We start from the raw sequence: 25,520 nt of genomic DNA on the forward strand, positions 1-25,520 counted from the left end.
ATAGAAAATATGAACAGACCAATCACAAGCACTGAAATTGAAACTGTGATAAAAAATCTTCCAACAAACAAAAGCCCAGGACCAGAAGGCTTCACAGGCGAATTCTATCAAGCATTTAGAGAAGAGCTAACACCTATCCTTCTCAAACTCTTCCAAAATATAGCAGAGGGAGGAACACTCCCAAACTCATTCTACGAGGCCACCATCACCTTGATACCAAAACCAGGCAAGGATGTCACAAAGAAAGAAAACTACAGGCCAATATCACTGATGAACATAGATGCAAAAATCCTCAACAAAATACTAGCAAACAGAATCCAACAGCACATTAAAAGGATCATACACCATGATCAAGTGGGGTTTATTCCAGGAATGCAAGGATTCTTCAATATACGCAAATCAATCAACGTGATACACCATATTAACAAATAGAAGGAGAAAAACCATATGATCATCTCAATAGATGCAGAGAAAGCTTTCGACAAAATTCAACACCCATTTATGATAAAAACCCTGCAGAAAGTAGGCATAGAGGGAACTTTCCTCAACATAATAAAGGCCATATATGACAAACCCACAGCCAGCATCGTCCTCAATGGTGAAAAACTGAAACCATTTCCACTAAGATCAGGAACTAGACAAGGTTGCCCACTTTCACCACTCTTATTCAACCTAGTTTTGGAAGTTTTAGCCACAGCAATCAGAGAAGAAAAGGAAATAAAAGGAATCCAAATTGGAAAAGAAGAAGTAAAGCTGTCACTGTTTGCAGATGACATGATACTCTACATAGAGAATCCTAAAGATGCTACCAGAAAACTACTAGAGTTAATCAATGAATTTGGTAAAGTTGCAGGATACAAAATTAATGCACAGAAATCTCTGGCATTCCTATATACTGATGATGAAAAATCTGAAAGTGAAATCAAGGAAACACTCCCATTTACCATTGCAACAAAAAGAATAAAATATCTAGGAATAAACCTACCTAAGGAGACAAAAGACCTGTATGCAGAAAATTATAAGACACTGATGAAAGAAATTAAAGATGATACAAATAGATGGAGAGATGTACCATGTTCTTGGATTGGAAGAATCAACATTGTGAAAATGACTCTACTACCCAAAGCAATCTACAGGTTCAATGCAATCCCTATCAAACTACCACTGGCATTTTTCACAGAACTAGAACAAAAAATTTCACAATTTGTATGGAAACACAAAAGACCCCGAATAGCCAAAGCAATCTTGAGAACGAAAAATGGAGCTGGAGGAATCAGGCTCCCTGACTTCAGACTATACTACAAAGCTACAGTAATCAAGACAGTATGGTACTGGCACAAAAACAGAAAGATAGATCAATGGAACAGGATAGAAAGCCCAGAGTTAAACCCACGGACATATGGTCACCTTATCTTTGATAAAGGAGGCAGGAATGTACAGTGGAGAAAGGACAGTCTCTTCAATAAGTGGTGCTGGGAAAACTGGATAGGGACATGTAAAAGTATGAGATTAGATCACTCCCTAACACCATACACAAAAATAAGCTCAAAATGGATTAAAGACCTAAATGTAAGGCCAGACACTATCAAACTCTTAGAGGAACACATAGGCAGAACACTCTATGACATAAATCACAGCAAGATCCTTTTGGACCCACCTCCTAGAGAAATGGAAATAAAGACAAAAATAAACACATGGGACCTAATGAAACTTAAAAGCTTTTGCACAGCAAAGGAAACCATAAACAAGACCAAAAGACAACCCTCCGAATGGGAGAAAATATTTGCAAATGAAGCAACTGACAAAGGATTAATCTCCAAAATTTATAAGCAGCTCATGCAGCTCAATAACAAAAAAACAAACAACCCAATCCAAAAATGGGCAGAAGACCTAAATAGACATTTCTCCACAGAAGATATACAGACTGCCAACAAACACATGAAAGGATGCTCAACATCTTTACTCATTAGAGAAATGCAAATCAAAACTACAATGAGATATCATCTCACACCAGTCAGAATGGCCATCATCCAAAAATCTAGAAACAATAAATGCTGGAGAGGGTGTGGAAAAAAGGGAACACTCTTGCACTGCTGGTGGGAATGTGAATTGGTACAGCCGCTATGGAGAACAGTACGGAGGTTCCTTAAAAAACTACAAATAGAACTACCATATGACCCAGCAATCCCACTACTGGGCATATACCCTGAGAAAACCATAATTCAAAAAGAGACATGTACCAAAATGTTCATAGCAGCCCTATTTACAATAGCCCGGAGATGGAAACAACCTAAGTGTCCATCATCGGATGAATGGATAAAGAAGATGTGGCACATATATACAATGGAATATTACTCAGCCATAAAAAGAAATGAAATTGAGCTATTTGTAATGAGGTGGATAGACCTAGAGTCTGTCATACAGAGTGAAGTAAGTCAGAAAGAGAAAGACAAATACTGTATGCTAACACATATATATGGAATTTAAGAAAAAAAAATGTCATGAAGAACATAGGGGTAAGACAGGAATAAAGACACAGACCTACTAGAGAATGGACTTGAGGATATGGGGAGGGGGAAGGGTAAGCTGTGACAAAGTGAAAGAGCGGCATGGACATATATACACTACCAAACGTAAGGTAGATAGCTAGTGGGAAGCAGCCGCATAGCACAGGGAGGTCAGCTCGGTACTTTGTGACCGCCCGGAGGGGTGGGATAGGGAGGGTGGGAGGGAGACGCAAAAGGGAGGGGATATGGAAACATATGTATATGTATAACTGATTAAATTTGTTATAAAAAAAAAAAAAGTAAAAATAAAAACATATCTGGATCCTGAAGACTTGGTATGAAAAAAAGGATCTAAAATATTTCATTAGTAACTTTTGTGTTGATTACATGTTGAAATGATGTTTGGGATCTATCAGGATAAATAAAATACATTATTAAAATTCATTTCACTTTTTTTTTTTTTGCTTTTTAAAGATGGCTACTAGAAACAAATTAAGTGACATATGTGGTTTGCATTACATTTCTATTGGACAGGGTTGCTCTGAATTTAATTAGGGAGTGCAGCCCTCCTGGATCCAGCTCTGCGTATGACCCTGGCCTTGTTCCTGCTGTTCCCACACCGCACTTTGTGCTCAAGCATTATCCAGCTCTTTGTGGATCCCTGTACTGGCCTCATGGTTCAACACTACATCTTTGCTCCCACTTGTCCTTTGCCTGGGACATGCCTTCTGACATTTTTACCTGGCCAGTTCCTACATGTTTTCATGATTCAGCTCAGTTGTCACTCTTGAAGGAAGCATGACTGGTGCCTCACCTCTGTGTTTTCACAACTGCCTTAGCAGTGATTATATGATGTAATTTCCTACTTACGTGGTCATCTTCCCTCCAAGGGACCCCCTCATCCCAACCACTCTGGTCTCCACTCTCATCTTGCACTAAGCATTAGAGATATATTGTATTCATTTTCGAACCTCAGGGTCTAGCAGTGCCTGAACAGAGAAAAAGCTCAATAAATGTTGAACTAAATAAGTAATCATCTGACACGTGCCTCCTATGTGCCCAGCACCATGCTAGGTGCTAAAAGGTAATTGCAGGGGTCATGAATTTAGGGTCAGGCAAGAACCCAAGGACAGAGATGAAGCAGGGTTTTCCCCAATGATTCAGCTCATGTGTTTTTAGCCTCAGCCAGGAAATGTTGATACTTGCTCCTCCAGAGCTCATGGACCATGTTTATTTTAATGCATTAAAAAGATGCAGACATAGAGAATGGACTTGAGGTCATAGGGAGGGGGAAGGGGAGGCTGGGACGAAGTGAGAGAGTGGCATGGACATATATACACTACCAGATGTAAAATAGATAGCTAGTGGGAAGCAGCTGCATCACACAGGGGATCAGCTCAGTGCTTTGTGACCACCTAGAGGGGTGGGATAGGGAGGGTGGGAGGGAGATGCAAGAGGGAGGAGATATGGGGATATATGTATACGTATAGCTGATTCACTCTGTTATAAAGCAGAAACTAACACAACATTGTAAAGTAATTATACTCCAATAAAGATGCTAAAACAAAATTTAAAAAAAAAACCCTCCAGGAAGAGAGAGAGAGAGAGAGAGAGAGAGAGAGAGAGAGAGAGAGAGAGAGAGAGGGGGAGGGAGGGAGGGGGAGGGAGAGGGAGAGGGAGAGGGAGAGAGAGAGAGAGAGAGGCGGACTCTGAAGAGTCAGGTAAAAGCACTGTTATGTGCCAAGGCCCTGATCTGGACCAAGAATGAGAAAAGTGGGCCCTGCCCACAAGGAGCACACAGACAAGAAGGGGAAGGGAGAGTGAGGATGAACTGGAATCTTAGCAAACAAACGATATACGTGACATTAGTGCAAACGTGTGTGTGCCTTACAGCAGTACTGCAGGGAAGGGACTGGTTACTTCTCTCTGAGGAGGGGAATTAGGAAGGCTTCTTACAGGAGGGGACATTTGAGGGTTAGTAGAAGTTTGCCAGATCATTAAGTTGGGGTGAATGAATTAAATGTGCAAAGGCAAAGAGGCCTGAAACAGCATGGTGCATTTTGGAAACTATAAATTCTTTGGGACACATGTGATTGTTATATGCCTGTTTGACTGTGTCTCTCCCACTGGGGAACTCCTGAGGGTAGTGGCTAGGTCTCTGTCACTGCTCCAGCCCTAGTGGTTAGCAAATGGCCAGCATGTTGGGGACTCAGCAAGCCTCTGCTGAGTGAGTGCAGTGTGCTAGAACGAGATAAACCTGAAAAGCCAGGCAGGACCTCTGAGCGCCTTTTCTGCACCAGGCACCTTGAAAGGTGCTAGGGGTGTTGAACCAGGTCAGGCACTGGAAACAGCTGGCCCATTAAGGAAAACCAGTGCAGTGCAGAGTGTCAGCAGCTGATTTACGCTTCTCCTTTTGACGATAAAACTCACCTAAGTTCTTGATGGAGAGAACTCTTCCAAGGCTGAAAGTAAAGAGGAAAACGGTCATTTTCAGAAACCTACCCGAGTCAAACCCCAACCAGGCCAATGTTGTTTGGTTACAGATCATTAGAGACCTGACCGGCCAGTGAGGTCTCAGTACAGAGCAAAGGTAGACGCTGACAACAGAACATTCCATGAACTGCTGCCAGTGTAACTGAAGATCAATCGAAAAGAAAACAGGCGTTTCTGAAGTTACGGTGCGTGCCAGCGGGAACGTGTAATTTGACTTAGAAAAATAAACTGTTCTCTGCACACCTTTCCAGGAATGCATCTGTAGAATAAAGAACTTTTAAATCTTATGAACAAATAGGAATGTGCGATATTTGAGCAATGTTCCAGCGGGCAAAATTCGTACAGGCAAGTGTGCAAGCCATGCTGGGAATTCCCCATTCCTGATCACGTACCGCCTGATCGAAATTCAGCTGTCACGTAATCTAGACTTGGTGCCATTACAGTTATGTCCCAATGACCATAACATAGCTCCTCATCTAGTCAGTTGTCACATATCTGATGCCATTCCCTATCTGGATTCTAGCCAAGAACCTGAAGAGAACAGAAAATATCTAAGCATCCAAAATGCTGCCACAAAGTCCAGGCCCAAGAGCTCATATACCCTCTTTTGAGGAGAGCCTCACAGCTTTCATTCAGGGATGACTGGCTCTCATTTTCCATATAATCCTAGCAGATTGGATGGCAGCATTGGTAGAAAGACAAGTCAGACAGACCTTGCTTTGTATCTTTGCTATATTATTTATAGGTTATTTAACCTCTCTGAGCCTTGAGTTCTCGTCTGTAAAATGCAAGCAGGGATACCAGCTCACAGGGTGACTGGGACACACACACACAGACACAAGTGCCTGTCCCCAAACAGGGACTTGGTGTGTGCTTGACCACATGAAAGACTCACTGCTGGACACAAGAGGCTGACAGGAGAAGGAAATAATAATTGATATAAATAAGAAAACAACTACAGCAAACAGACCGTAGTGGTTTGGTGTGAGGGCAACTGGCTCTGGACACCTGTGAGGGCCCAAGAGCATCTCATAAGAAAAGCATGAACAGTGCCCACTCAGCCCCTTATGTTCCAGGCGACTCCAAGTCATAAAGAAAGGGTGAAATCAGATTCCAGCCACCGAGCTCAAAAACACTGAGATGAACGTAATGTATTTCTGAAGGTTGAAAGATTTAAAAAAACATACGTTCATGCTTTTTATTTTGAGTGAGATAAAATTTGGTCGTTTGGAAAGTTCCCTCGTGCAAAGAAGTTTATTATTTGCTGATATTGCCAGCTAAGTGAAGTATCTTAATGAACTGTTTCTGCTTTCGTTAATAGGAATAATAATCATTTATAGTTTTCTATCTATAAAGTGTATCACAAATGAACAATCCTTTCCAGTAAGTATTGGAACCATGAAGCAGAAAGATGAAGGACCTCAACTAAATGTACCCAGTGATAAAGGAGTAGTGCCTTAACTGTCCCAGTTAAAACATTAGGTAAGTGTCTACTGTATGCCATGTGCTATACCAGGTGCTCATCTACTTTGTCTGGCTTAGTTCTCTCAGTAATTCAGTGAAACAAGTATTGGCCCCTCATTTATTCAGCCTCTACTACTGCAGATTAGGTAACCACAAGGCATATGCTTCCTGCCCTCATGGGGAATGCACCATTTTACAGAAGACAGCTGCAGCTCAGAGAGGTAAAATGCCTGGGATAGATTCCAGCACTTCCTATTAAACTGTTTACCTGAATTTACCTCTTTTCATTCTCACAATGACTTCTGATGGGGATGCTTCTATGACCACTATTTTACACGTGAGGAAAGGGAGGTTCCAGGTCACGCAGACAGGAGCCGGGATCAAAGCCCGTGAACCTGCTTGGGCCCTAAATAAGTTGCTAGCACGGTGCCCACCAGAAGCCCAGAAAGTATGCCTTCAGGAGTCTGGTCATTCTCATGAAAGCACAGGAGCTCTTCTCTCTGAAGGGACAGTTATTAAAAGCCAGTTGGTGCTGGCCAGGAATGGATTAGGACCACCTTCTCCCATCCTAACACATTTTCTGTCTCTGATCTTATAGGGCCTCAGGCTTCAGAATCTTAGCAGCTAGAGTCTGGAAAAGCCCCCCAAATCAGGGGAAAACCCAAAACAAAGACCATTCCTCCCTCATGAAAGAAACTACTTCAGAATCATCTCTGCACACTTGCTTTAGTTATGAAGCTGATAAGAAGAGAAGAAACAATACCTTTTGGAGTTCTTCAATTCTGACTTCATAAGTTGCTAAAATAAACATGAAAAAATTATTTCAAGGCAGTTTCTTAGAGTACCCATTTTTTATACAGTATGCAGGATTAAAGCAATTATAGAAGGTGGCAAATTTCAGTTTTCTCAACCTTCAGATCAATCTGTCTATGGGAGACTTGTCCACGTGGTTTGGGAAATTCTCAGGTCATTGATCATGGTATCATTTCTGGGGGGATTTCTAGGATGGAATGTACAGTCAATTTGTTTCAAAAACATTTGAAACAATTTTCAGTTTCCTTTTTGTTAAGTAGGTTCATACGCTATGATGAAGAGAAAGTGCTGCAATTTAGTGGTAGCAATCAGAAGGCAAACTTGAAAGGAAAGGGAAAGGAAAAAGGCCAACAAAAGTCCAAATCCCACTTCAACAAGTCAAACTCCACAACAAGCCTAAAAGTGTTTGGTTCCATGAGTGTTTTGTTTCCTTAGTACAGCTTGGAAAGAGGAGACTGACCACCAACTAAGGTTCGAATACCTTTTGACTTTTTCCAAAAGTTTCGTGGATTTTATTTAATGACGATGCCAAATTTAACCATTAACAAATACAAGCAGTAGCAAGAATTTGGGTTCACAGCCTAGTCCTGCCACTTCCTACCTGTGGAACTACAGACAAATTACTTCATTTCTTCAAACCTCAGATTGCTCATCTATGAAATGGGGACAACTGGAACCTGCCTTCCAGAGTTCATGGGGAGATTAAAGGAGATGATGTAAATCACGTATACCTAGCAGAACACCAGACGTTGTATAGAAAGTGACATGTTTTTTGATAAAATTGCTAATTTAATTTTTCTTTGCTTATAAGTTATCTATAAAAGTTTTCCCCCTACTGTTAATGAATATGTATGCATAATAAACAGGACTTCCCCAGTTCCTTTTCTCTTTCTTGCTGCTAGAGTCCTAAAGCTTTAGTTTACAGAACTGACCAAACAATAACATACATTTTTAGCCATTACTATTCTACACATAAAATCCATTAATAAAGTAAATGAAATTAGTTTTTTTTTAGGGACTATGTGCATGTGATTGTTGACACAGGGACCTAAAATTCTGTGTGGAGGATGAATAACATGTACTTCAGCTTTGGTAACCGTACACTCTTATTTTCACCAGTTTTTGAATCAACACATTTTATTCTGCTAGTATGTGCTTTAAAAACATTTAAGAATACCTGTTTATAATGCAGTCTGCCTCATCCTTTTCAAGCATAAATTTATTTTCCAATTTTAAAAATGATAATCTCCTTCTCTCTCCCTCCCCCGACTTATTTACTCTTCTGTGTTTTTGAAAGAATTAACAAATCATGATCTCTTTGCTTCTACCTGCCACCTGGTGGGGAGGGAGATACTATTCTGTCCTAGAAATGGGAAAACCAAGGTTCAGAGAGGACTTATTCAATACTTGCTAAGGCTAGTAAACAAAGATAATCCACACACAATTAATAATGCATTCATAATTTGATACTGTTTTTTTAGCAAAGTGGAGGTTCTCCCAATAGTAAGTATTGCCATCAAAATCTGCTCCCAATGTAGGAATATAAAGTACAAATATCACATCCCAGGGGGTCAGGAAAGGACTAGGAATTATAATAGAACAGGAGGATGTAACCCAAAGCATTAGAGCCCTCACTTAATTTCCACAGGGAGTTATATAACTCTTTCCACTGAATAGCTTTGTCCCAGCTAGGAGAAAAAGGACAAATATCAGAAGATGGTCCTCAGCAACCCTCCAACTGCAGTATCATATCATGGTCACGTCTTCCAGGTCTCAGCTCTTTTTCCATTTACTAAATCCCTGTGTGACTTTGGAAAAGTCCCTTCACCTGTTTTATACCAGGAGGTGAGACAATTATTACTAATATTATAAAGACAATAATAAAAAATAGCTAACTATTTTTATGAAAATCACTACTAAGATTCTGATTTACTGATGAGGAATAGACACCGGAGAAATGAAGCAACTTGCCCAGGTTCGCTCAATAGGAAATGGCTTTCAAACTTTTTTCCAGCCATGGAATCATTCATTTAAACACAATATTACAGGAGCATAAACAAGACTTCTCTGGAAGTTATCCCCGAGGGTCTCCAGGACCCCTTAGGACAGCCCTTGGTCCTAGGAAGCACAGTCTGAAAGGCACTGGTCTAGATGAGCTCTGAGGACAATTCTGCAGAGCTTCCAGACAAGTCTAAATCCTGCTTACACATCACCAAGTTCTGTACGAAAAGGTGAAGCTTCAGAAAGGCACCTATGCCGAGCTATGCACCTCTGAGGTGCTGGCCTTCTGTTTTCTGGGCATTGTCTAAGGGACAGACTCACCCAAAAGTGATGGCAAAGCCTCTTTCTCCTTCCCTTCCTTTCCCCCTCATTCTCTTTGTCCCAGAAAGGTAGCATTTAGATTCCTCACCATTGGCAGGCAGAGGAAGGAAGAAACCCATTTTGAGCTAATATTTTTTTATAAGATGTGAGACTTACATTGAGGTTTATTTTTTTTTTTACCTATGGATATCCAATTGCTCCAACACCATTTGTTAAAAGGCTATCTTTCCTCCATTGAATTGCTTTACAATTTTGTAAAAAACCAAAATCAGTTGGGCATATATTTGTGTAGGTCTTAATTCTGGGGTCTCAATTTTATTCTATGGTTCTATGTGTTTCTCTCTGCCAATACCACACAGTTTTGGTTACAGAGCTATAATTCTTAAAATTAGGTAGTCTGATACCCCCCACTTGTTCTTCTCCAAAACTGTTTTAAGCTATTCTAGTTTCTTTGCCTTTCCATGCACATTTTAGGATAATATTGTCTATATCTATAAAAGAATCTTGCTGGGATTTTACTAGAAATTGCATTAGACCTGTGTATCAACTTGGGGAGAATTAATATTTTTACTATATTCAGTCTGCCAATCCATAAATGTAGCAAAAATGTTTCTCCATTTATTTAGATTTTCTTTGATTTCATCATTTTGTAGTTTTTAACATTTAACTCTTATACACGTTTTGTTAGATTTTAGTCTAAGCATTTTTTTTTGAGTGATTGTAAATGGTATTACATTTTTTTCATTTTTAGTGTTCAAGTGTTCATTGGTAGTATATAGAAACACAATTGATTTTTTAATGTTTACTTTGTATACTGTGACCTTGCTGAACTCATTTATCAGTTCTAGAAGGTTTTCTTTTTTTCTCTGTAAATTCCTTGAGATACCCTACTTAGACAATCATGTCATCTGCAAATAATGACTGTTTGTTTCTTTCTTTTTGATCTGTATTCCTTTATTTCCTTTACTTGCCTTATTGCACTCACTAGAACTTCCAGCACTACATTGAATAGGAGTGGTGAAAGTGGACATCCTTGCCTGGTTCCCAATCTTAGGGGTAAAATATTCAGAGTTGTATCATTAAGTATCATGCAGACTTTTTGTAAATGTTCTTATCTAGTTTAGGAAGTTCCCCTCTATTCTTATTTTTCTGAGAGTTTTTATCATGAATTGGTGTTGAATTTGTCAAACACTTTTCCTGCATTGATTGATATGGTTGTGTGATTCTTTTCTTCTTTAGCTAGTCAATATGGCAGATTTAATTGATTGATTTTTGAGTATTGAACCAACTTTACAATGAATAAACCACACTTAGTCGTGGTATATAATTATTTTTCTATCTTGATGAAATCTATTTGCTATTTTGTTAAGGATTTTTATGACTATACTCATGAAGGATATTGATCTGCAGTTTTCTTCTTTTGTACTGTTATCTGAGTTTGGTATCAGGTTAATGCTAGCTTCCACTTCCATTTTTCAGAAGAGATTGTGTAGAATTGGTATTAATTTTTCTTTAAACACTTGGTAGAATTCTCCACTGAAATTACCTAGACTTAGAGATCACTTTTTTATGTTTTTAAATTATGCATTCGATTTTCTTAATAATTACAGGGCTATTCAAATGATTTATATTGGGTGAGTTGTGTTTTTGGGGAATTGTTCAATATTTATCTAAGTGGTCAAAATTTACATGTATACAGTTGTTAATAATATTCACTTATCCTTTTGACATCTGCAGGGTTTGTAATGATATCTCTGTTTTGCTCTTAATATTGTTAATTTGTGTCATCTTTGTTTCTTTGTCAGTCTTACTAGAGGTTTGTTAATTGTATTGCTCTTTTCAAAGAACACACTTTTGATTTCATTGATTTTCTCTATTGTTTTCTGTTTTCAAGTTTATTTAAGTTTCTTTATTGCTTCTTCCTTTATACTTGCTTTGGATTTATTTTGCTCCTCTTTTACTATGTTCTTGAGGTAGGATTTTAGATTTGAGGCTTTTCCTATTTTTCATATAAGAATTTAGGGCTAAAATTTCCCTCTCAGCATTGCTTTAGCTGTGTTCCACAATTTTGGGTATGTTGTATTTTCATTTTCATTTAGTTCAAATGTATGTTTTGATTTCTCTTGAGACTTACTTTTTGATCCACATTTAGAAGTGTTGTTTTGTTTCTGAGTGTTTGGAGAATTTACTGTTACCTTTCAGTTCTTGATTTCTAGTTTGATTATATTGTGGTCTGAAAACATACTCTGCATAATTTCAATTCTTTTAAATTTTTTAAGGTTTGTTTTATGGCCCAGAATATGGTCTATCTTGGAATATGTTTATGGGCTCTTGAAAAGTATGTGTGTTCTGCTCTTGTGTGTTCTATTGATGTCAATTAGATCCTACTGGTTGATAGTGTTGTTGAATTCTACTGTATTCTTATTGATTTTTTGTCTAGGTGTTTTGTCAATTGTGGAGAGAGGAATATTAAAGTCTCAAACTATAATAGTCTATTTGTCTATTTCTTTTTTCAGTTTTTGCTTCACATATTTTGCAGCTCTGGAATTTCATTCGTATACATTTAGGATTGCTAAGTCTTGTTATTGCTCCCAACACAGCCTTTGCTGATACCACAGGGAGAGGGTGGCTGCCTTTACTACTGGGTGTTTGTGAAAGTCCTGACTCTCCACGAGGTCTGCTCTGACACCAACCCCACAGGGAGGGGAAGGGATGCCTTGTTATTTCTGGGTGGAGGGCTGGAGTCCATGCTCCCCATATGGTCTTCACTGGCTGTCACTGTAAGTGGAGTTTTGTTAGCCTGGCAGGGATGAAAGCCCCAGATCTCTACTTGGCCTTCTCTGAAAACACCTCAGCGGAGGGGTTGGGGTGCATCATTGTAGCTTGATGAGGGTGGATGTCCAAGCTCCCCACTCAGCATTGGCTGGTGGTGGTGGGGCCAGTTTTGTTTTGTTCTCTGTTACATTTAGCTGGGGGAGAACAGTTGTTGTCTAGAGGCTTTCTGTCTTTCTAGGCTCCCCTTTTCCTGGTCCTTTGGTCAGAAAAAGCAGGCTTCTGTTGGAGCTGTTTTGTCTGTGCCCATTGGTGTTTCTGGGTTGGCAGCTACTTCAGCTCCAAGTCTGGGATATATGAAGCAAGAAGAAAACCCAAGGAACTCACCACTTATCCTTGTTGAGTCCAGAGGTCCCTAGCTGGTCTACCTTTCTCTTTCTACCTTTTCAGAGTGTTCTAGTTTTCTTATGTTTGAATATAAAAAATACTATATATATATATATATATATATATATATATATATATATATATATATATACATATATGTATATATATATACACATACACACACATATATATAGTGTATATATATAATGTATATATATGTATACACTATATATATATATTACTTTTATATAGAATATCCAGGGGTTTTAGTTGTACTTAGCAGGGGGACCAGGGAAAAGTACATCTGCTCCATCATCTCAGAGCAGAGTTCACTTGACTTTAAATGTATTACCTTCTCAAACACACAGAACAATTACACAAAGGAGACATTATACCAATTTGGTAGATGAAGAAACTGAGATTCATAGATCATTCAACCAGTAAGTGTAAAGAGGATGAAATACGTGGGAACAGTCAAACGAACAGGGACAAGTGGGAATCAAATAGTCCACTTCCTTCCCTTTATTTCCTGTAGGGTAATTGTATCTTGGCTCTTTAGAGAGGGACCGAGAAAGGAGTGGAGGATATAACAGAATCTTTTTGATCCCAGGCTGCAGTTCCCCAGCTCCTTCAGCCCTGGCAGCCCTCTTCCTACTCCCACAAATGCCATTCTGGCCTGGGAAGCTCTCACCACCCTCACCCTTCTCTCACTCTACCGCCTTCCTATTGCCCTCCGCTCAGTTACCTCTCAGTTGCATCAGTGGGTTATTTTCTGATCCCTTTCTCTTTTCAGTCATAAACACTTGCTTCCTTAGCAGCACGGAGGGACACAAAGAATTCCTCAGTTGAAGACTGAAGAGAGGCCTGGGTTAGTGGTTCCTTCTTTGGGTATCACAAATGATGTCCCCCACAGGCCCACCTTGGACATCTGTGGCCTAGAGAGAACAAATGCAGGCCTCTGGTCCAGCTTCCTTCCTTCCTTCTTTTCAATCCTCAGCTTCACCCTACACACGAGGGGCCTTGCATATGTCAACCTCATCCTCTCCTGTCCCCCATGAACAGATCTCTCTGCAGCCCAATGTGTCCTGAGGAGGAAGGACCTAGGGAAGAGGCCCAAGAAGGATCTTAGAAAGCCACTTGTGGGAGGGCATTCTGGGGGTCTACTGTAATCCAGAGAGAAGGTGCAGGCTCTGACTGGAGAATCCCCTTGGCCCTGTGAGCTCTTAGCTTTGTAGAAAAATGTAGTTGGAATGTAGTCCAAACGGGGCCCACAACCCTTCTATTCAAAGTGTGGTCTGTGGACCAGCAGCATCAGGATCACTAGGGCACTTGTTAGAAATGCAGAATCTCAGGCCCAACCCAGAGCTACTGGACCACAATCGATGTTTTAACAAGATCCCCAGGTGATTCATGCAAACGTTATAATTTGAGAAGCCGTGCCCTTAAGGCAAGGGCCTGGACACCCCAAGTATGGAGCAGCACTGCCTTCTGGGTTGATGGGGACAGGAGTTCTGCTTCTTATGACTAGTACTTTACAAGCCAAATGGGAGAATCTAGAGTTTGTCCAGTCTAGGAGAGAATTTTTCCAGGAGTTCTTCAACCCCTTATTTCCCAGGAGAGGGGAGGGAAATTTCAATGGGTTCTAACTGTTACCCATGAACTTCCTAAGCGTGTGATCCCAGGCAAATGACTTCCTCTCCCAGCGCCCTGGGCTTCTTGTCTATACAATAAAGAGGTTGTAGCAGAGGATCTCTCTCTAACTCTCCTTTCAGGGAAGTCAACATTCTTGACTGAGAAGCAGCATCAAATTGTGGAAAGAGCATGGATCTTAGAGGCGGTCTGAACCGCTGCACATTACAGCCCTACCGTGTATTACTTGTGTGACCTTATGCAACTCAATCTCTCTGATCTTCAGTTTTCTGTCTCTAAAAGTGGGTTAATACAACCTCTATATCAAGAGGGATGTATACAGAGGTTGTAACACAGAACTGTGGCCCATAGTACAGGCTCCATAAATACTAGTGTTTATTACAGCACTAATATTTATGCCTTTTGTAGAAAATTGGCTGACCCTATAGGCAGAACAAAGACATAGAAACCTGTAGAAATGCTGTGAGTCCCTGCTTCTTCATCATCTTGCCTGAGGGGGTCTCTTTTTTCACTGAAAGTTCTGAGCTTTGTCAGAAGACTTAACAATGAACGAGTGGTCAGATCCTTTCAACAAATCCTCTGCTTCTATTCAGGCTAAACACAAGGACCTCATTCCCACAGTCTCTTATCTCCCTCTCCATACACTGAGTTACCAGGGGACTTCAAGACAGACACCACGAGAAAAGAGATGACGTTTCCATGGGAGGAAAAGGAAGAAAAATGAACCGCCATATCTTGATTTTCCTTCCACGTATCTACAAAAGGCAAAGCATCTAAGCAGATTGGTGAAGGAGAGAATAGAAGAGGGTAGAGAGAAGGCAGCACTAGGGCTGGGAGATAGCCCTGATGCCCAACTGGGTTTATTTATATTTTTAAGAGACTAGACAAGGAAAAAAATAAAAGGAAATGTGATAGCAAAGCAACATGGCTGTGAATTTTTAAACTTAGAGTTAGCTGGGGGGAAAATATCATTTTGGACACATTTTCACTCCATACAGGGTTACAATATTAATTGGCTTAGCAGACTTACAATCAGCAATCTCTTTTGTGGTGCACAGGTTAATGGAGTTGCTGGAGTGTCTCAGACAGGAAATTGTTGCCTCATAATTATGTGGTTCTTCAAATTCAGCACTGAGAAGTGTGGAGGAAAAAAGTTACTTAAAGCAAAACATTTTTTAAACATATTTTCAAACTTTGGGTATTTTTTTCCTCATTAGAGAAGTAATGTAAGTAAGTCTGGCCCATATGGTGACCTAAACAGACATGGAAGGCATTCCACCCCCACTTTAAATACAGAGGAATTCTGGATGAAGTATAACGATGCGAAGAATTATAACAAGAACCCATAACTAACCTAGAAATCAATAAGGTAAAAATCCCCAGGTGCCAGACATAAAGAGGAAACTTACAATTAAAGATATCAGTGAGAATTGCAGCCAAGGTACTCCATGGGAAATTGGGATCAAAGAAAGATCTCACTGATTGGGTGGCTGGGGATTTGATGGCTGGAGATTTAAGTTCAGTCTGAGCCACAGGCCTCATCTGAATGGGAAGCTGGAACTGAGCTAAAAGAATAAGGTCCAGGGTCACAAAATGCTCTCCCATCTCTAAAACTAATTCTAAAAAATAACTGTGCACTCTCCCAGGGAGCAAACAGGGAAGTTTGCTATCTGATCAGGGTCACTGGAGCTCAAAGAGTCACCCACGAGAAGGCAGAAACTCTACAACCCAGCACCAAGTAGGGGTTCTAGATGCATACGATCTGTGTATTTCTGAGACACAAAGCCAAAACTGCTACTTGAAATCCACCCCCAACCTGCCTTGTAAAGGAAGTCTGAAATCATTCTGTAAACATGCTCCCACACCCATGGCACCTATGGTTTCCAAAGGAAACAATTCCCACTCAAAACAAGTGTATAATGAAAAACTGCAAATCACACAAGGAGATGAACCACCATAGGTAGTCAGAAGATGTAACGAATGGGAGAATTAAATATTAGAATGATATGAAAGTGACATTAAAATAAGTATGTTTTAAGTGTTCAAAGAAATAACGTGAGGAATAAGAGCCATTAGGAAAAACAATAGAGTGTGAAAAAAATATAGATTTGGGGACAGGATAGGAGTTATGGAAATCATAAATATAGTTTTTTTTAATTAATTTTTAAATTGAGGTATAACTGATGTACAATGTTACATAAGTTTCAGGTGTACAGCACGGTGATTCACAATTTTTAAAGGTTATATTCCATTTATAGTTATGATAAAATATTGGCTATATTCCCTGTGTTGTCCTATATATCCTCATAGCTTATTTATTTTATACACAGTAGTTTGTATCTCTTAATCCCCTACCCCTATCTTGCCCCTTTCTGCTTCTCTCTCTCCACTGGTGACCACTATTTTGTTCTCTATATCTGTGAATTTACTTCTTTTTTGTTATATTCACTAGTTTTACTTTTTAGATTCCACATTTAAGTGATTACATACAGTATTTGTCTTTCTCTGCCTGACTTATTTCACTTAGGATCATACCCTCCAAGTCCATCCATGTTATTGCAAATGGCAATATTTCATTAAATATAGTTTTTGAAATAAAAATGTAGAAGTTGAAAAGTAGACTAGACACAGCAGAAGAGAGAACTGGTGAATTAGTTAGACCTGAGGAAGTCACCTAGCATGTAGCACAGAGAGATTAAGAGATGGAAAGTATTAAAAGAGAGCTCACAGTAGGGAGGATAGAATGAGAAAGTCCGATCTATATATACGAGGGATTCTAAGAGCAAAAAAGAAAGAGGATGATGAAAAGGAGCCAATATTCAAATGATAATAGCTAAGACATTAATATTGAAAAGGGAAATAAATCTATCTATTGAAGCAGCTTTAATAATAAATCCACAGGTATACAGTTTTTAATAAATCAGAATAAGTGAAAGAAAAAAATGTAAAGGTTGTGTGAGAGAAAAGACAGATTATCTACAAAGGAATAGCAGTCAGACTGGCAATGGACTTCTCATTAGCAACAACAGATGCTGGGGATTGTGGATATCTTAAGGCAATGAGCTAAGATAGCTGTCAATGTAAAATCCTCTCCAGATATATTATCATTCAAGGGCAAGAGAGAAACAAAGACGTTTTCAGAGTACAGATACGTGTACTTACTGCCCCCAGATTCTTGCTGAAAACATCAAATGAAACTGAACTAGTAATGAAATATCATATAAGAAACAATGGTGATCATAGAAATTAATAAAGCTATTGGTAAATCTAAATAAATACTGACTGTAAAAAATAATTTGTAGAAGTTTAAGAATAAAATAGACTTAAAATACTAAATAATAATATGGAAGATTGTGAAAGAGGGCTATGGGAGTTATTCTCAGGTATCATTTAGGAGCAGGATAGAGATTTTGATTATCATTAGACTTGGTTAATTGTGGATGCCTTTAATTGTAATCACTAAAAAGAACAGAAATAGAATATTTAACTTCTCAACTGGTAGAAGGAAAATATTCAATGAGAAAGCTTAAATATTAAACAAGAAGGCAGAAAAGGAAAAAAATGCATGTAAGGGAATTGCATAGTAAATTTAAAACATAAAATATAATGGGAAAAGTTCCAAATCGATCAAGAATCACAATAAATGTACATAGATTAGTCTACTCCAATAAAAATGGGGAGTATCTGACAGGACGTTGTAAAAATCTCACTAATGCAGCTCAAAACCACCAGACAAACCAAGGCTCCCATATCAATGTATGGAGAAAGAGATGCAAAACAAACTATCCAAAAGAAAGCTTAGGTAGGTATATTAATATTAGAGCATACTTTAGCATGACTGATCAAGAAAATGAGAGAAGTTACACACACGTGCATGTATACCCACACATATACGTAAATCACAGATACGAAAGGGGACAAAACTAAAGTTAGTTTTAGATTTTCAGAAATCTAAGAAAATGTTAAGATCAGCTCTCTGCCAATAAATTTGAAAATTTAGGGAAATTTGGCAAATTAATAGGGAAATATAAAATTACCACAGTGACTGAAGAAGAACTAGAAAGATTGATAGGCCAATAAACCATCAAAGGGCTTGAATCAATAGTACACACACCCGCCTCCACACTCGGGTCACCTCTCTCCTTTTAGTCTGCTAAGTAGTTTTATGAGTAAGTTTTAGCAAAGTTTCAGGGGATAGAAAACAGAAAAGCTACCCTACTCATTTTCAGAGGATAGTGTAATTTTGATATGAAAACCACAAAATGACCAAACAATAAAATAAAAATAAAGTCCAATTTCACTTAAGAAATTTTAGCCCAAACTCACTAAATACTAAATAAATGAATTAGTCAGCATTAAAATTAACTCAAGAATAACTAAAATTTATTCCAAGACTTCAATGATGGCTCAACATCAGAAAATCTATCTGATGCAAATTATTGCAATTAATCACACTGAAACTGTAAGAGAGGAAAAAAACCCAAATTATTTTAATAGATGCAAAAAAAGTATTTCACATAAATAACTCTCTTAACTAGATTAAATACTAACAAATATCACACTTAATGGCAAAGTGTAATAAACTTCAGCCGATATCTAAACTCTGTTGGGAACTCCTGAAATAGGAAAAAAACCCAAATCCATAGAAAACTGGACAAAAGGATATGATAGACATCACAGAAGAGAAAAATGGAATAGTTTATAGAAGTAAATATGCAACCTTATAGTCAGCAGGGAAATGGAGTGAAAACAATGAGAATTTGGTTCTTATCCAACAATTCAGCAAGAATCCCCAAATTAGAAAATAACATTACATTTGGCAAGAACATGGAGAAATAGAAACTCTTTACACTGGTTTGAGAGTATGAATTGACACAGCCATTCTGGGAGACAGTTTTTCAATATCTAGTAAAACTGAAGTTCCTTATTTACTATTGTTTAGCAATTCTACTTTAAGCAAATAACCTAGTGAAACTTGCTTATATTCACCTGGAAATACATGGGATTACCATTGCAGTATCATTTGAAAAGGTGAAAATATAAAACAATCTAAATGTCCCTCAGTAAGAAAATACACAAATTGTGATGCATTCATATGATGAAACATATAAAATATGCAATTATAATGAATAAACTAGATGTACATGCATCATCATTGATAGAATATGAAAACAGCTTGAAAAAATTCAAGTTTTGGAAGGATAAAATGAAATGCTGTTTATACAAATCTATAAGATACTGTATCTTTAACAGATATCTGAGTTTGTAGCTGGAGAATAAGAAATACCCTAAATGGATTCACTCCAACATTCACAGTTGGAGTTGTCTCCGGGAAGAATGAGAAATGGGACTAGGGAATGAAACAAAGGGGACTTCAACTGTATCCACAGCAAATGAAAAATCACTTCTTCACCCCAACTGTGGATAGGAGAGAGAGAGAGAAAAATCACCCATAATTCTCCCACCTTCACACTAGTGAGCTCTTTGCATTTTGGTATTCTTCCTGATTTTCCCCATATTCTTATAGTTGTTATAGACAATGAAAATGTTGGAGTTCTCTCTTTACTTTTTTCCCTCTATTTATTTTATAAGCATATTCCACCAATTGTTTTCCCATCTATGTTTGACCACTTTGAATATTTCAGGGTTTTTTTTTCACAATCTCTGTAATATTTTAAAAGATGTATATGGGTAGTTCATTTTGCTGAAGAGGAAAAATATGAACTCTGATGCACCAGTAATTTCTCCCCTCAACATTTTGTTCCCCTCCCCCTCCATGAAATAATCCAGAGAAACGTTCTTAAATTATAGACTATGCCATACATCTTATGCTCCAATGGCCTAACTATCTCAATGTGTCTATGGTAAATTAACTTTATTAATAAGAAACAATTTGCAGAAATATTGAATGAAGATGTGTAATCAATTTCTTGGACTATTTTTGTCAGAAATGAATAAATATCTGACTTCAGATTATCTCAAAGAATTTCAAGAGAATGTAAAAAAAAAAGTCATCTTTCAGATCAATTGTCTTTGTAGAGAGGCAGTCCCAGGATTAATGTTGAAAGGGAAAAAAGATATTGTACATGTATTTAAACTTCCCTTTTTGTTACCTGAGGATGTCTTTTATCTTTTTCCTGGTCCATTAAAACCAGATTTGAGGGGCTTCCCTGGTGGCGCAGTGGTTAAGAGTCTGTCTGCCGATGCAGGGGACGCGGGTTCGTGCCCCAGTCCGGGAGGATCCCACATGCCGCGGAGCGGCTAGGCCCGTGAGCCATGGCCGCTGGGCCTGTGCATCCGGAGCCTGTGCTCCGCAACGGAAGAGGCCACAACAGTGAGAGGCCAGTGTACCGCAAAAAAAAAAAAAAAAAATTTATCTGAAATCTACCTTGACTTAATACAACATGGGTCAATATAATCAACTTGGATTGCTGGGAAGAAATAACTCTATAATTTAAATACATCTATGCTTCAATTTCATTGTTTCCACATTTATTAAAACATTCATGTCTCCAGGACTTCAGACGTTATTGGGAGGCAACACAGAATTATAGACAAACTTGGAGCTTGGGGTCAGACATTTGAATTTGAGTCCTATCTCTTCCATTTTCTAGTTTCAAAGTATTGAATAAATATCTTAAATCCCCAGTTTCCTATTCTATAAAACAGTAATAATAAAATCTACTTTAAAGGTCTATTATAGATATTGAATGAAATATTTGCCCTCTGCATATAGGCATCCCACCAAAATTGGGTTAGTAACTTTATTACATTATAAAAATTACAGTATTTTTAAAAAGAAGTGTTGAGGTTTGCATTTTGGAAAGTTCCTTTTATTACTGGCATAGCATCAGTTTCTATCTTTTCTGACTTTCTTATAGAAAACCTCTAGTAACTTAAATATTACATAATAAAACACGAATGTTTCTTAATGATATCTTCAACAATATCTATGTTCCTGGAGAAACAAGAGCTCCATAAATGCAATGGGAATATTACAGATGATTTATAAAAGCAGGTATTTTCTAATTGTGTTTGGACGCTTGGAAACCTACCTTCGAAATAGATTTTTGAACAACTAGGGGTCTCTCTGGCTAAAACACAGACTTGTGACCTCCCCTTGTGGTTGTTTCCCCTTGCCATGTCCACCCCTGGGCTACCGCCTTCCTTTGGAGAAAATAATTCGTCAACCTCTGTATCAGACTGTACATGCTAGGGAAGCAGCTCACGCAGCTCATTCAAACATCTGCTCATTTGGTCAAACAGAGAAATTGTTCATGACAGGATTAGGTGCTATTTGTTGAGGGTTTACCACGTGTTGGGCACTGTACCTAGATTCATCCCATCCACCTCTCACTGGTCGTGTGGCCTTGAACAGTTAGCTCCTCGGAGCCTTCATTTCTTCATAGGGTCATTGGCGGTTTGATGGGGGAATAACTGAGTTAACATGTGGGAAATGCCTGAAGGGTACGTTTCCTTTCTCATCTTCTCCTGTGCCACACTGCGTGAGGGTGAGTCAAAAAGTTTCACTGCGAGACAGTTCTGGAAAATCTAAAGAGCTTGCATTAAAGTAGAACGACTGAGACTTGAACAGCAAAACCAGTGAGGCTTTTGCATTGTTTTATTAGGGGTGTGGCCTAAGTTGAAAAATCCAGCTTCTTCCACTTATGTCAATGGCCCACATGTTCTGGAAACAGGAAGAACACTTGTAGCTTAGCCAGCAGCTGCTCTCTGTGACATTCCACAGGTTCCTGGTGACAAGGAAGGATGAGACCATCCGATTTCTCAATTACTCAAAGTCCCAAACTGGGAAAGTTCCTGTTTCCAACAAATACTTCTTGTAAGACTACTCTCCCCATAGGCTTTTCACTTAAGAAATTCTTGAACGAAAGAATTAACTCTTGAATCAAATAACTGATAATTAGACTTTAAAAAATGGCATCCATTCTATCTAACATCGATCTCAAAATGCATTCATGCCAGGTTCACAAAAATGCACAAGAAATTTTAAAGGATTTTTTTTTTCTCAGAAGCTATTCCAGCCTCTGTCTTCTACATATAAGATAGTGGTTAAAGATGAAGCAGTTGAGCAGAATGCTTATAAGGAGACACAGGCTATGGAAAGAGAGGTGTGGGGTTGAATCTCAGCTTTACCTGGCTGTGATCCTGGATTGGTAACTGGACCCAAGTCACTTCTTCCTTTAATCCTCTTGTTTATGAGGATGAGGTGATGTATATTATGCTGTGCTTAGTGCAGTGCTTGGCACAAAGAGTTCACTACTTCCACTTGCACTACTCTGTTTACTACCACTTCCACCTCTACACACATCGACCACTTGGACTTCAACTTCTACCACCTCTACCACCAGTTCTCCCACTTCTACCATTTTTACAGAACACACACACACCTCTGCATACACATCTTTGTATATCATGCCTATATTTTATGAATCATATATATGTTTATGCATATACACATGTATACACGTGTTTGTATGCAGGCCTAGTTCTACTATTGCATGTTTCATAACCTTACGGATTCTACTATGACGTCTACAACCAACAGCAACAACAAACAACATATACAGGGCCTCCAATGTCATTCAGCCCTGGGCAGTAGGTATTTCTTTGTTTCCAATTCATGAATGGATAACCCAATTCTTTCTATAAAGGGCCATAAAAGTACGACGACTGGGATGGTTAATTTTATGTGGCCACAGTGTGTCCTGATAAATATTATTTCTGATGTGTCTGGAGGGTGTTTCTGGAGGAAGTCAGCATTTGCATCAGTGGGCTCAGCAGAGCAGACTGCCCTCTCTAATGTGAGTAAGGACGAGGCGTCCACTGAGGGTCTGAATAGAACAAAAGCAGAAGCAAAGAATTCACTCAATTTTTCCTGCCTCACTTATTGAGTTGGGACATGTCAACTCATCTTCTCTTGCCTTGGACTAGGATTTACACCATTGGCTCCCCTGGTTCTCAGGCTGTTGGACTTGGAATTACACCACTGGCTTTCCTGTTTACAGATGGAAGATCATGGGATTTCTTAGCCTCAATATTGTGTAAGCCATTTCCTCATCCTTTTTTTTTTTAAACTTATTTACTTATTTCTTGGCTGTGTTGGGTCTTCATTGCTGCACACGGGCTTTCTCTAGTTGTGGCGAGCAGGGGCTACTCTTCGCCGCAGTGTGCGGGCTTCTCATTGTGGTGGCTTCTCTTGTTGCGGAGCACAGGCTCTAGGCGTGCGGGCTTCAGTAGTCGTGGCATGCGGGTTCAGTAGTTGTGGCGCACGGGCTTAGTTGCTCTCTGGCATGTGGGATCTTCCCGGACCAGGGCTCGAACCCATGTCCCCTGCATTGGCAGGCAGATTCTTAACCACTGCACCACCAGGGAAGTCACGAATTCCTCAGACTTAATGATTAAATAAATATTATATATGTAATATACACTTATATATATGTAATATATAAGTATATAAAATATATGTGCTACTACTGGTTCTGTTTCTCTGGAGAACCCTGACTAATACAATGACCAAGTAAATGTTATTAAAGTGATCCCAGTTTCGGGAGTATTACTAACTCTGAAGCTACTTTGTCAAACCATTGATCTCACTCAAAAGGAGGGCATGTCAACAATAATGATAGCTAATAATTATTACACACTTACTAGTGCCAGGCACTGTTTCAAGTATATGTATCAATTTGTTTGATTCTCATTTGAACCTATGAAGATACTGTCATTCTTTCCATGCTCAGATGAGAAAACTGAGGCACAATGCATGGTCACAGAGTAGTAAGCAGCAGAGCAGAGATTAGAAGCCAGATATTTGAGTCCAGAATCTGGGGTCCTAACCATTCTGCTGGAGACAGTGTCGGAAAAAGGGAAGTGCCAGCTGAAGTCAAACAGAGCATGAGCAGCTCCACTGCAGTGGAAGTCATCACAAGAGGAGGTCATTGGCACACACAGCAGAGAGGCCCCCAGATGACAAAACAAACTATGAAGCAAAGCCACGATGAGAAACAATCACATGTGCTGATGATGGGAATGTACAAAAGATCTGAGATTTCTCATTCGTTAACTCACACGCCCTCATTCCCTCTTTGACCAAACTCTATTCATGCTAATGTTATGTATGTTCTCTCCTTGAATCCTCTCAGTAGCACTATGAGACATTTTACACATGTGGAAACTAAGGCTTGGAGATATTCAGTACTTGCCCAAGATAGCACCATTGTGGGTCCAGAAACCAGGCCTTCTAATTCCTAGTCCATGCTCTTTTCCTCTAAACTACTAGTCACTCTAGAACCAAGGAGGAACTAAAATGAAAATGATGAAGCCCAGGTTGATGGTGAAAGTCAAGGAGCTAACAAGTGAGTTTTGGATATTTTTCAAAATATCATTAGGCTGATCCAATGGTTTCACAGATCAATTCCTCTATATAATAGTCACTTATATTGGGAACATGTGAGAGGGAAGTTACTATACTTCTCTATGCCTGACATTATCATCTATAAGAGAACAGTAATACTTAACCTATATTTTGAGGTTAAGGCAGAATCTATGAAATCACTGCTGAACTTAGGAGTGACTCTTTAAAAGCACTCTGACTTCTACTAATGCAACCATGAAAGCAATTTCTCAATAATCCAGCGGCAACTTCCACAGCATGAACAAAAGATGACCTCAAGCCTTCATTTTCATTATTAAGGTCAAGCTTTAAAATATCTGAATTTCAAATTTCAGGGTGTCTGCTTTGAAGTGCGCCATCATATCTGAGAGCATTTGTTTTAAGAAGTAGAAGGCAAGGTCACCCTCTGAGCTGCTGGCAGACTTTCCTAGGAGACCAGCCTCCTGACTCCCAGCTGCTTCCTGTAGCCCTAGACCTCGTTACAGACAAACCCTGTTACTTCAAACACACGACAAGTCGCTACCATTTATCAAGTGTTTACAACATTGCTGGGTACTTTGTAGAATTATAGATATTTATTTCAATCCTCACAGCAACCCTAAAAGGTAGGATTTATTCATTTCTCCATTTTCCCATGTGAAGAAATAGGAGGCCCAGAGATATTAAATAACTCTTCTAAGATCACACAGATAGTGTGGTGC

The 25,520-nt window shown here is 39.0% G+C and overlaps 1 protein-coding gene across 1 annotated transcript in view; it reads right to left on the minus strand.

The window, feature by feature from the left end:
* The window catches only part of FYB2 (FYN binding protein 2), a gene marked incomplete at its 3' end in the record, with an annotated part of 138,258 nt that overhangs the window by 46,455 nt on the left and 66,283 nt on the right, over positions 1-25,520 (minus strand). Inside the window, exons 5-7 of the mRNA XM_082614049.1 lie at positions 15,439-15,539; positions 7,228-7,262; positions 4,938-4,969 (exon numbers count right to left, since the gene is read on the minus strand). Of these exons, the coding sequence (XP_082470175.1) occupies positions 4,938-4,969; positions 7,228-7,262; positions 15,439-15,539 (168 nt within the window). The remainder of the gene's footprint in view (positions 1-4,937; positions 4,970-7,227; positions 7,263-15,438; positions 15,540-25,520) is intronic.

Source organism: Mesoplodon mirus (assembly GCF_964341445.2).
Source record: "Mesoplodon mirus genome assembly, chromosome: 3".
NCBI lineage: Eukaryota > Metazoa > Chordata > Mammalia > Artiodactyla > Ziphiidae > Mesoplodon > Mesoplodon mirus.